Source organism: Mus caroli, chromosome 14 (genome assembly GCF_900094665.2).
Source record: "Mus caroli chromosome 14, CAROLI_EIJ_v1.1, whole genome shotgun sequence".
NCBI lineage: Eukaryota > Metazoa > Chordata > Mammalia > Rodentia > Muridae > Mus > Mus caroli.
This window is the reverse complement of record NC_034583.1, coordinates 69,342,378-69,355,119: the sequence shown is the minus strand read 5'-3', so window position 1 is coordinate 69,355,119 and position 12,742 is coordinate 69,342,378. Positions and strand designations below refer to the sequence as shown.

Below are 12,742 nucleotides of genomic sequence, written 5' to 3'. Positions count from 1 at the left end.
CTATGGCTGTGTTTATGCCTCTCACAGATAAGCTCTGGGTTGTTGCTATGAAATCTCACAAATCACCGCAAAATCAAAAAGTTTGAGGAAGAGGCTTAGGATATATTTCTCTTTTTAAAATTTAATCTAAAATCCTTCTCATGTTATAAAATAAATTTAGTGTAATTACAGCATATTTTTTATTACTCTATTTATTACTTACTTTCTCTGGCTGTGACAAAATGCTTGCCAAATGGGAAGGAGTTTCATGCAGGGAGGACATGGCAGTGGGACTGGTAGCTAGAGGAAACCAGGCAGGAATCCCACAGGAGCGGAGGGAGGGGTTGTGGTCCTCACAGCCTACCCTAGGGACCTACTCCTGTCAGGTCCATGCAGCAATGACCTCACAATGTCCCAAACAGTGCCACTTAGCTGGGGATGAGGAGCTCACTCAAACTGAAACTCGTAGTTTCCTTTAAATTGATAACTTATAGAATTGGTATTTTTGTCAAACTTATATGAGCCAAAAAGTAAACATGGAAAGGAACTTTAGATGTCCCCACAACTCTCTTCCACTTCTAATTCTGTACTCACACTTATACTTACTTAAAGGAAATAGCCTTCTTTAGTGAACAGAGTTCTTACTATGCCAACACTAGATATCATTGGCTGCAAAGTCTTGAACATAGTTTGTGACCTTAATTCTTATAGTGGAATATCCAAGTGAGCCTAGAGACTTCATTCATATTGAACCTAAATTTTTATTGTATTTATATAGTTTTTGAATGTCCTTCTCAGGTCTGTCTTTTTTAAAATTATAAAATGATAATATTTTTTATAAAAAAGCATATTTAAATTAAATATAATGTTTTATATAATTATTTTTGAACTAATGAAAAATTATTATTTTTTTTTTTAGAAGTAGAAAAACTGAGGGCTGGAGATAGCCTAGTGTTCTATGTTGAGAGTTCTATCTCGTACCCTCCTACCAATAATGTAGGTACACTGAGACTCTATAAAATGTTGATGAGAATTTCTTGAGATATAACCCTCAGTTTCCAGCCACTTTATCCACACTGTTCTTGTTCAGGGAAGTTACATAACTGATCTTAATTTAAAATTCTCAGATTTAAAATTATTGTTATTTAGTGGTTTAAAATTACATTTATTTGTTTTGTATGTATGCCTGAGTGTGCATAAGTGTAAACACAGGAATGCCACATGTCATGCATCTCACATGGAGTCAGTTTTCTGTCTACCATGTGGGACCTGAGATGTGAACTCAGGTTTTTCCAGGTTGGAAGCAAGTGCCTTTACCAGCTGAGCCATCCCACGGTTAGATTTATTTTTATTTTATGTTACTGGGTATTTTGCCTATATCTGTGTGCAGTATCCAACAAGGCCAAAAGATGGCATCTGATTGCTCTGGAACTGGAGTTACAGACGGTTAAGAGCTGGCATGTGGATGCTGGGTGTCAGATTTGGCTCCTGCAAGAGTAGCCAGTGTTTTTAACTAGTAAGTCATCTCTCCAGCCCTTACTCTACATTTTAGAGTTAGTGATAATCTAGGTAGTATTTGCTTTATTTTTGTTCATTAATGTGTTGATCTTTAAAAGTCATATACTTCTAATAACACTCATGAATATAATTATTCCAAAGACTATCTATCTGTATGTATGTATTATGTAAGTTGTGGGTCTTTAATAGCCTAGTTATTACTTAACTAACTTTGTTGAGGAATAATTAAGAGAAGAGGTACAACTTAATATAAATAAAATAATTCATTAAAAAAAATAGTAGTAGGCTGAAAATGTCTTCTGTTACTGTGTAGAAACCAGGAGGTTAATTATATTCAAATGCATCATTCCTTAGCTCTTGAGATGATGGGCATCTCTCATGTATGAAGTTGTAGTGAACTTTTGAAATTTGTTCCATTAGAAGATAGATTGGTTTAGATTGACAGAAAGCCTCAAAATTAGGGATTCCTACAATAGTAAATATCTGCTTTTTAAACCTTCTTTCTTTCCTATTTATTAATTTATTTATTAATTAGGTGGCATCAGCCTTGACCTCTGTTGAAGTTTCCCATCAGGCCAGGTAACCAGCAGACCCTAAGCAAGGAAACCCTAGCAGTGTAGAAAAGAATTAACTAACCCAGCTTCCAACCCCAGGAACACTGCAGGGCTTACTAAGGGCCTCACATACAGTATCTTGTACCATAGTATTTAAGACCTCCTTTAGAACAAATAAACATATACAGACCATTTACTAAGTTAATTTTTTATGTTTAACATACAAAGTGATTAATGATTGCATGTGTTGATTTCTGAATATGTATCATTACACTTTCATCTTCCTCATTGCTGTTTCCCATTGGCCCCATTCCTCATGCTTTCCTTCGGCTGCTGCTTCTCCCTACCAGACAGTCCTCCCTCCTTGCCGGACAGTCCTCCCTCCCTACCAGACAGTCCTTCCTCCCTGCCGGACAGTCCTCCCTCCCTACCAGACAGTCCTCCCTCCCTGCCGGACAACCCTTCCTCTGCTCATGTCACCTTACTCTTTCTCTCAGGGGTCTTACTTCTCTTTCATGGCTCACACAAACATGAATGTATGTAAGTACACATACACAATTTTAAATGTAGACTGCATAGGAAAGACAACATACACTTACTTTGATCGATACTGGCACAAAGGGCAAAAAAAGATAAATTCCTGAGTATAACATGGATCAAAATTTTTACATTAAGAATAGAAGGGTAACACAAATTCTAAAAAAGATTAGTAGTGGTCTAGAGTGCCTTATATACTATAACAGAAAAGTGTCCATCAACCACAAAGAAATTCACCAACATTTCCATTATCAGTCCATACCGGCTGGCTTAAGGACTGGCAGCATGCCCTAGATACTTCTTGTACTCAGTTATCTTTGAGTGGGAATGTTAAACATGACACTAGTTCACAGGACATTGGTTCCATCATCCAGCTAGAATGTCTCCTTTGTATTGAAAACATCATTCTCATTAACAAGAAAGTAAAACTGAGAACAGTTCCTCTTTGTCTTATACTTAAATTCACTCCAAATAGTATTTTACATTTGTGCCATCAGTAAATGATCAAAAATATTCCTTTGTTTTAGCATTATTTTGTCCTTAAGAAATGCTTTATTTGACATTATGGTATAGTTAAGGAAAACAGTCACTGGAATCTTAAATCAAAACTAGAGTTTTGAAAGTTGATCGGATAAACTTTACTTCCTATTGTTTAAATTTACTACTAGATTTGCAGCAAAATGGAAAGACTCTGCTAATTATGAACATTGACATGGAGCCTGGAGCTGTAGACCCGCAGCTAAGGATTATTCTTCAGTGGCTCATTGCCTCTGAGGCTGAAGTTGCAGAACTTTATTTTCAGGACTCTGCAAAGAAGGAGTTTATATTAGTAAGTATCTCCCTTCTAGAGTGCTGGTGAGGAAACAGTAACACCACTAAATAATCCTAACGACTTTGTTGCTTTAGCAAATGCTTGTTGATTGCAGGATATTAGTATGTAGGAGTCTTACAGTTGGGTTTAGATTTGCCACTTTCCAGTAGGTATAACCTTGGGCAGATGAGTTAGTGAATGTCTCAGTTTCCTTAATTGCATGTGGGATTAGAGTCATAGAGAACTTACCTTGCAGGTTTGTAAGGATTAATTATAATACTGTAAAGAACAAGTACTTAATCTAACATCCTAACCCTAGAAGTTAGATGTCAGTAATAAGCAGCTCCAGAAATTCTTAAGAAAAGATATTCTATTTCTGTGATTCATAATTGTACCTAATTAATTAGGTCTTTCTCATCTTTATGTGAATAGAAGGCTGATGCGATGAAAAATCAAAATAAGGTTAGATACTTTTTTTTAGTATGCACCAAGCATACTGTTAGTAGGTATTTTCAGTTTTTAGCGTTATGAGTGTTCTTCCCCAGTTTTCCATATGAAAAATTATAACCTTACCATAGTATAAAACAGTCCAGTGACTAAACAAATAGATGAATCAAAAAAGGACAGGAAAGGAAAACCAAGATACTCAATTTTCTAGTTCAAAATTTACAATAGTATTGTCGAAGATGTCTGTGAAGGATGTGAATACTCCGAAGTGGAGTTTATTAGCTTGAGACTTCTGTTTGAAGGAGGAGAAATACTCAAATGAATTATCAAGTGGAAATGTGGCTAGGGAAATTGTTAGAACTTAGGCTTAAGATAGACCTCGGTCGGCTACATGGGGTTGACATGTGGTGGCTAGAGGAGGAGGCCTTGCTATCGTGTAACCTAGCCCAGGGATCTTTGCCTGATTGGGTCAATTACAATGCTCAGTTGTGGATGGCAAGGTTTTATTATATTTACGGCTCATTTTTACTATTGGCTTTCAGAGATTGTGTCTAGCTAGGACTCCATAAGGATATGGGGATATTTGAAACAGTTGAGACATGTACAGCTTATGTTTGGTAGTAATAAGAATAATAGAAATACTTTCTGTTTTTCTGGATCATACATTAAAATTTAACATTTTCATTATTAAATAGAACAAACAGTATTACCTTGAGGATAAATAGAAGATGGCATACAATTGTATTTCAAAAAAATATAAACATATTAGGTAGTAAAAGAGAAACTACATAAATGACTTGTACTGAAAGACTTTGCCAACAAAGCAAGAAGACAGTTCACATTTGAGAGGAAATGTTTATAATTTTGTATTTATAAAGTTCTTAGTCCTAGCATGTACAAAGGACTTCATTTTAAAAATAAAAAGGCACATAATACAGTTTTAAAATGGACTTAGAGTTATTAGTGCATATCTTTGGAAAATAAAAACACGAAAGGGTGTTCAACTTTACTAGCCATTAGGAAAATGCAAATCAAAATCACTACACACTTTAGCACCAGCAGGGTGACTGTCCAGGTGGTAACAGCAAGTGTGGGAGGACACGAGATGCTGCGTTCTTCATAAAGTTCTTAGTGAGAACCTAAAGTGGTGAAGCTGTGGTGGAAAACACCTGATAGTTCCCCAAAATGCCAAGGACACATTACCATGTCACCCAGCATTTCACTGCTTGGTGTACACTCGGGGGAACAGACACCTTCTCAGACATGTCTATGGCAACATTACTTATGTTAGGGAAGTGTTAGGCTTGGTGGGATAGGTCTGTAATTCCAGCACACCAGAAGCAGAGGATTACTGTATGCTTGAGGCCACCATGGTCTAAATCAAGCAAGTTCTGGTCATAGTAAGACCCTGTCTTGAACAAACCAGAACAAAACAGTGAAAAGCCTCCATCTGTCTTATCAGCTAATGAATGGAGAAGGAGCTTTGTTGGTTAGTAGAAAGTAATGAGGCACCAAGCCCTGCTTTACTACAAGATACCTATGATCCGCCCAAGACCACACACAGAGCGTACAGTTCCATTTCTATGAAATATCCCCAAAGAGGCAAAGCTCTGAGGCCCCAAGTAGATGAGTGCCATACTGGAAGGTGCTATGGAGGATGGAGAGGGGCTTCTGAGTCAGAGGGCTTTTTTCCTGGTGTGAGGAAAGAGCATCCAGTATTGATTGTGTGATAGTTGTTTTCAGTTCAGTGATGCTAACACCCATGGCATATGAATTATATCTCAAAGCTGTTTAAAGAAAAGAACACTTCTAGTAAAATAGTTTTTCAACATTTATTTTACAGGTCTTTTAAAACTTAAGAACTCTTAGCTAGTTGAGTAAACAAACAAACAAAAAAAAATGAATAAGGTCCTGTTCTGCTTTGCAGTGGTAGAGTTTGCTTAAACCCCATTTACTCTTTTGCTTGCTTTTTTTGTTGAAACATTACATTTCTTAACTTAGAAAGCCATGTTTCTGTTGAGGTGGAGTGTTTTCCAGAGTATAAATCACACTATATGCTGTGGAAAGGAAAATCTACATCCTTTTATTAACCTTGACATTGTCATTATTATTTTATGTTTCTAATTGAGGGTGTGGCGGGTGTTAGTTAGGTAAAGAATTTTCCTGTAGACAGTTACTCTGTGTTCCCATGCATACTGTCCACTGCCAAGATTTGGGTTCTGTTTCTAGCAATCCTGAAGTGTCATTCTGTGGAGATGTGTTTCTGAAGGTTAAGAAAGGAAAATGTTTAATTTGGGCAAAGGGCGCCGGTGGTTGAGGGGAGATCTCATAACTGGGAAAGAATATTTCATGGTAAACAGCAGGATTTCCAGTTTTGCCTAAAGATAAAAACAAAAATTTTGTTGCCTCAAATGAGTTTCTGTTAATGTGTGTTAATGTTTCTGTTAATCCTTCTTTCTTAGCTTTCAAAGCAGTTACAAGAGAAAGGATGGAAAGTGGGAGATGTCCTGCAGGCTGTGCTTAAATACTACGAAGTGGTGGAAAAAACCTCAAGGGAGGAAAGATGCAAGTCGCTGTTTGATTGGCTTTTAGAGAATGCCTAGAACAGGCTCCAGACCAGTATGTTTTATTGCTTGTTTTAGAAAGTAAAGAAATTGATGATTTACATGTAGGATAAAATTCAAATGCAGAATATTAACATTTTAATTGAATTGAGAGGAAAGTAAGAAGCTTTTAAAATGCTTTCTGTCATTACACTGTATATAGTTCATACTTTTGTAATCTTTGTCAAGATATTCTCTTTACTTAATCTTCTGTACATGTGTATGTGTTCTGACCCTGAGATAATATTCTGTGAAGGACGATCTGACCCCGCCTGAGGCTGGGGCATTGTCTGACAGCATTTGTTTGGATCCACATAGTGCTGCTGCTGCTGCTGCAAACAGGGCTGAGGCGGCCGGCCTGGCCCAAGTTATCCCTTGGTTCCTTTGAAAACAGGTGGCGTCTAATGATAAGTCATCTGACATCAAGAAAGAAAACTGAGGCTGATATTTTGTTGTTTATTTATTTCTGATAAGTTTTATTCTTTATGTACTGTTCCTTAAAACCAGTTTTATTTCCCTAATTCAGCTATTGGTACTTGTAGATTTCCCCAGACCTTTAATTTCTTAGCAGACTCCTGACTGATTTAGGTTTCTGTGAACATCATAAATGAGTTCCCCTTGCCTTCCATCAAGTGATGTTATTTGCTAATACTGCCAATTGTTCTGAAAGGAGAAGGAGTGGGGGGCGGAGGTTTTTAGAGAGAGAATGTGTGCGTGCGCATGCGCGCACGAGGATAAACTTTAACCTTCCTACTAGTTTATTCTTTTATTTTAGTGTTTTCTTAGTTAGAAAACCACTATTAACATTAAATAAAACGTCTAAATATTGTGCGGTAAGAATTTTGTCTTTTTTATTTATTCCACAAATGAAAATTCAGGTTGTAAAATAAATTGAAATTTTAAAATTTAATGTAGAAATGCATTCAGAGGAGCCTAATAATAATTTTCTATGTTGGATTTTTGAAGAAGGAAAAAAAAAACCTCACTTCACCAAGAGTAATTTCTTTTATCTAAGTGGTTCTCAACCTTCCTAACACTGCAACCCTTTAATACGGTTCCTCATGTTGTGGTGACCCCCAACCATAACATTATTTTGCTGATATTTCATAACTGTAATTTTGCTACTATTACTTGTAAATATTGGTGTTTTGTGATGGTCTGATGGGGGTCATGTAGCCCCAAAAGAGGTTGTAACTGCCATTTCAGCACAGAAGTACCTCTCCCCCAGTAAAATGTATCTGGACTATTTCGTAAAGTTTCCTCTCATGATCTTTTTTGGTCTCTACATTCCCTACTGTGTTTTTAGAGACTGCAGGCTGCTCTGCGTGAGGTGACCAGGCTGTGTCTCTGTGTCTGAGATGTGTGAAGATGGGAGGGTCTCCCCTAACCGATTCTGGAATCTAAAGCAGGTCATATTGCTTGGGGCTGGTGATTTTTCTTCATTACATTTTCATTTTTCCTCAAGCTCTGACTTTTTTAGAGGCTACAGTGAGTAGAAGACACAGCACCTATCAGGGGACTTAGGTGAATTTGAATTAGTAATTATGGTAAAGTTATTTTTATAGAGATGTCAGATTTGCTTTGACTCCAGAAACAATTTAAGTATTTTGAAACTACATTATAAACTGTAGTTTTTCCTCAATTGAACATAGAGACACGGGGCCTGCCTTAAACATACATTTTTAAAAGTTTCTTCAAGTATTTTCCAGAGTGGGGAAATGCAGGGAGTAATACCCATGTGCACTCTCCTGCAATTCCATGAGGAACCAGCACACCGAACTTATGTAATTTGCATGATATGTATTGCTTAGATTAACAGTAAAACTGACTTCTAAATTTCTTTGAGGTGCAAATGACAATGTTGGTTTTCTAAAGCTGAAAGTGCCCAGGTGTGTTTCAGCTGCTGGTGGAGTTATTTGAGGCAAGCTTTAACTCAGCTCCTGTTTCAGTTGCTGGTGTAGTTGAGCTGAGCTTTAACTCTGCTCCTGGTTCCTTTGCATTCTGGTGAAGCCAAGCAGCGCTCACTCAGTGTTCTTCATTCAGTGCAACATAGACAGAGTGGACCTCACATTGCATCGGTTCTGTGCAGGGACACGGAAAACAGAAGTATCGGCAGGATGCGCAGAAGTGTAGCTTGACCTTCCTTAAAGAAAGCGTTTGAGTGTAGAGCAGTCCTGTGGGCCGGACACAGGGGAAAGGAGGCTGCTTTAAAGCACTTTGTCTTTGGAGCATCTCTGTTGAGATGCTCCATCTTATCACAGATTTCTTGACATATTTATATTGGAATTTGTATACTGTCATATGCATTTTGCTCCTAATGAAATACAATTTACTCAAAATTGTTAAAAAGTTGTGATGTGCAATGAGCTGATTCTTGATTCACCAGTTTTAAAGGTATTCTATGATCCACAGACAGAGACCTCTGCCAGAAAAACCAACCAACAAAACACCCACAGAAGAAATGGCAGTAGAGATGAGCTGCCTCCTTGTGGTGTAATCTAACATTATGACAGCCTTCCGTGAACACCTGTAGTACCTTTGTACTTTCAGAAATGCTTCATTTACCCCTAGAGATATTTAATGTGAATTAATTCAGTTCATGCTACTCTAACTCCGCTTAGCAAAGGACTTATATTGCTGGTGGGAAGCTATAGACTGAGTGCACTGTGTGGAAAGTGACGAGTTGGCCCATGTGACAGCGGGCAGCTCTGACAGTGGTGGTGCATGCTCTCCATCCTTGTCCAGAGCCTCGTGGTTACCTGCTGTCCACCAGTAGTGTTTCTCCACAGCTACTTGCAGCAGCTTCTAGTCAATGTATTATTTTGTAATTTTTCAAAGAAATCTTTACACAGAGTTTAAATATGTTGGGTCCACACACGGGTAGGGAAAATGCTCTCCACTTAAAATCATGTCTGCCTGTCAGCAGCACATGAGAACTGTGGGAGTGTCTGTTGGAATTGGAAGTGGCGTACTCAAGTCAAGTGCGCGTGGCTCTTCAGCACAAGCCCTGTAGGCACCCCTTGTTTACTGTGCGCCTGCTCTGCACACACAGACGCGGTGCTGGTCACTCCTGCCTCTCTATTTATTTATTTTGACCATCTGTACATTCCTTTCATAGAGTTAGAACTGCAGTTCTGCAGGCTCCTATTACAGTCTGTTGTATGGTTTGGATACTATTTAATGCCAGGTTTAGATGTTGCTGGATTTGCTGCCTTCAGTTACTTGTGCTGTGTTCCAAGCAATCTGCATTCTTGTTCACTTAATGAATATTTAGTAGAAGTAACTTTGAATAATTGTGGCCATTTATTTGAGTTTGCTCATTTAGTGCACTAAGGTCTTATACTATGTAATAGTAACTCCTCTTTTTGCTCTTGAGTAATTTAATGTTCATTTACCAAACTTGGAATTTCAAGATGCACTAAAGTTTTATTTAGCGGTGGCTCAAAAAATGTTTCAGAACTTACTTTTGTAATAATTTGCAGTTAATTGTTCTTTTGTCTTTACTCTTGTTCAAGCCTGTGATCTTTCCTCTCCCAGCCAAAAATTATTCAATAAATTTAAGAAATGTCAAGCCATGGTTTTCCTTCTGTAGCATCCTATTCATTCTTTGCTGAACTAAAACAAAGGCATTCAAGACTGGTATGTTGGAAGACATAAAAGGAGCTATGTGCTGATATCATGGATTTTGAGGACAAGAGAAATTAGAAATATTTTTAGTTGAATACTGGATTCTATCTATTTCAGAGATGCCTTTAATGGGTAATATAGGAGACCTAAAAGCTAGGCTGCTCATTTTGGATTTAATGCAAGTTGAAGGCTATTGCCTCAACACGTGTGCATGATTCTGAAATTCTTCTCATCTGGCTTCAGCATTCCTTGGTAGTCTACAGACATCATAGCCCTGACACATAGGTGGATGTGAAAGTTAGCTCTTGGTTGTAGGTATTAGCAGACATGCTAGCAGAGTAGTGCAGCTCTACAATTACATCAGTGTGAACAGGAAAATGGAGAAAACAAGTATTGATGAATGTGAAGGTGTGGGTTAAGTTTATAATGAGATTTTACTAGTAAAATTTCAATGCTTTTTATTTTTTAGAAATACAGGGTATAGAGAAAAAATTTGAGCTGAAAGTACAGTTGATTCACTTACACCTCACACCTCCTCCTCACTGCCACATGTGAGAATGAAGCATACTACCATCTCTGAGCCTACATGCTGTTACTGGCTAAGGCCCATGAGTTCTATTAAGGTTTACTCTTAGTATTATACATCCTGTGATTTTGGGTTTTTTTGTTTTGTTTTGTTTTTTTTGTTTTTTTTTTTTTTTTTTTTTTTTTTTTTTTGTTTTTTTTTTTTTTTTCGAGACAGGGTTTCTCTGCGTAGCTCTGGCTGTCCTGGAACTCATTTTGTAGACCAGGCTGGCCTCGAACTCAGAAATCCGCCTGCCTCTGCCTCCCAAGCGATAGGATTAAAGGCGTGTGCCACCACGCCCGGCCATCCTGTGATTTTGAACATGCATGTAATGCATTGTAGGGCCATACAAGTACAATTGTTGCCTGATGAGCATTTAATACCCAGAAGCTGGAAAAGAGCTCATTCGTGCTTCAAAATGTTTGGGAATAAGGGCAGACACATAGCCTTGGGTGTTAAACACACTAAGGAGGATTCCAAGAAGAGAATGGACCTAAAGGTAAGACATGTAGCAAAAGGGTTTTGAATGGTTTAAGTCAGGGGACCACTTAGGACTTGTTTTCTTGGGAGTACAGAATTGAGGATGCGGTGAGGGCTTGAAGTATCTACACGGTTCTCTAAGTGTGAGAGATTGCATATGCAAGGGTAAGTACCACATGTTGTCCTGTGTTGTGAGAAGAGAAAGGGACGGTCCTGAAAGCTGCTCAGTGCTCGTGACGTTGTGCAAGCCATGAAGAATGCAGGGGACATCTCTTTTCCTCATCCTTTGTAATTTTGCAGTTGTCATACACTGACTTTACTCCTGTTGTACAGGCCGAGGATGAAAACTTGTAGATTGGAACAAAGGAACATTTGAGAGGGAATTCAAGGCCCAGTGAGATGGGAAACTTGCTTATGGAACAAGGCCTGAAAACTTGAGTTCAGTTTCAGGTCTGATGTCAAGGTGGAAGGAGAGAACTGATTCACAAAGTTGTCCTCATACACAAGTACACACATACACACACACACACACACGCACACACACGTGTGCCTGTACACTTTTGAGTTTAAAAACTAATACAAATTTTAATTTAAAAAAAAAGACTTAAAAAAAAGGACTTACGCCCCAAGATTGAGGTGTTTGATTTTGGCTCTTCCCTCTGTACCCATCCTCTTTTAAGTAAACACTGGAATGGGTTTCTTTTGTAGTATGTGGTTAAGACTGAACTGGAAAAACAAATGCAACCCCCCCATCCCCACATTTTTATGTTGGGGCCATAGCATTCATGTTGAAATCAGAGAACAGTCTGTGGGAGGTGATTCTCTTCCCTGTTGTGGGTTCTGGGTCACAAGTGCAGGTCACCAGGCATGGCAGCAAGTACCTGTACCCACTGATACACCTGTTGGACCAAGGCTGACCTGGTTTATAGAGGCCTGCTGATAACTTTTAGCTGATATAAGCTCTTTTAAGGTAAGTACTCATGAGGAGATGCTATGTTTAAATTATGCTTGGAGTTGCCAGTTTTACTAATTTGAATGCTCAGGAGCACTGGTCAGATTGTCAGTGGCAATGTAATAATAATAACAATAATAATAATAATAATAATAATAATAATAATAATAATAGTAATAGATAGGAGATGAATGATGGTTGCCCTTGTCCCAGGATAGGTTCTCACTGCATCTGGAAAGTCAAACTCTGTGTCTTGGCCCTGTTTCTTAAACCTGTGCGTGGAAGTGGTGCTTGGTTTTGTTTTGAAACAGGAACTCCCATGGGAGTTCCCAGGCTAGTCTCCTAGCTAGAGCTTTTCTTGCCTTAGTTCCTGAGTCTTGGAGAAGGGAGGGTCATTTCTGAGTTCCAGGCCAACCTGAGCTACATAGCAAGATTCCATCTTAAGCCTGAATAATTTAGGTTTAGAAAAGAGACTATATTTACAGGAGGAGAGTTAGTAGGGCAGGCGGGGAAAAAAAAGAACTCTGCAAGTTTCTGTTCAACCTTAGTAGTGAATAAAGGCAGAGAGAGACACATCCACCCCAGAGTTCATAAGCTAGTTCCATGTAAGCCTGTAGCCTCAGTTGACCCTAAGTGGGTGGTTTAGAATGTTCAAAGCAGGTTGTTGCT

General features: G+C 38.4%; 1 protein-coding gene across 4 annotated transcripts in view; it reads left to right on the top strand.

Annotated features, from left to right (window-relative positions):
- The window catches only part of Akap11 (A-kinase anchoring protein 11), a 43,936-nt gene extending 34,617 nt beyond the window's left edge, over positions 1-9,319 (top strand). For all 4 annotated transcript variants that reach the window (XM_021181527.2, XM_029468779.1, XM_029468778.1 and 1 more), the window contains 2 exons: positions 3,257-3,417; positions 6,309-9,319. In XM_021181527.2, coding sequence (XP_021037186.1) covers positions 3,257-3,417; positions 6,309-6,449 — 302 coding nt within the window. In that variant the 3' untranslated portion in view covers positions 6,450-9,319. The remainder of the gene's footprint in view (positions 1-3,256; positions 3,418-6,308) is intronic.
- Positions 9,320-12,742: the final 3,423 nt, after the last annotated feature.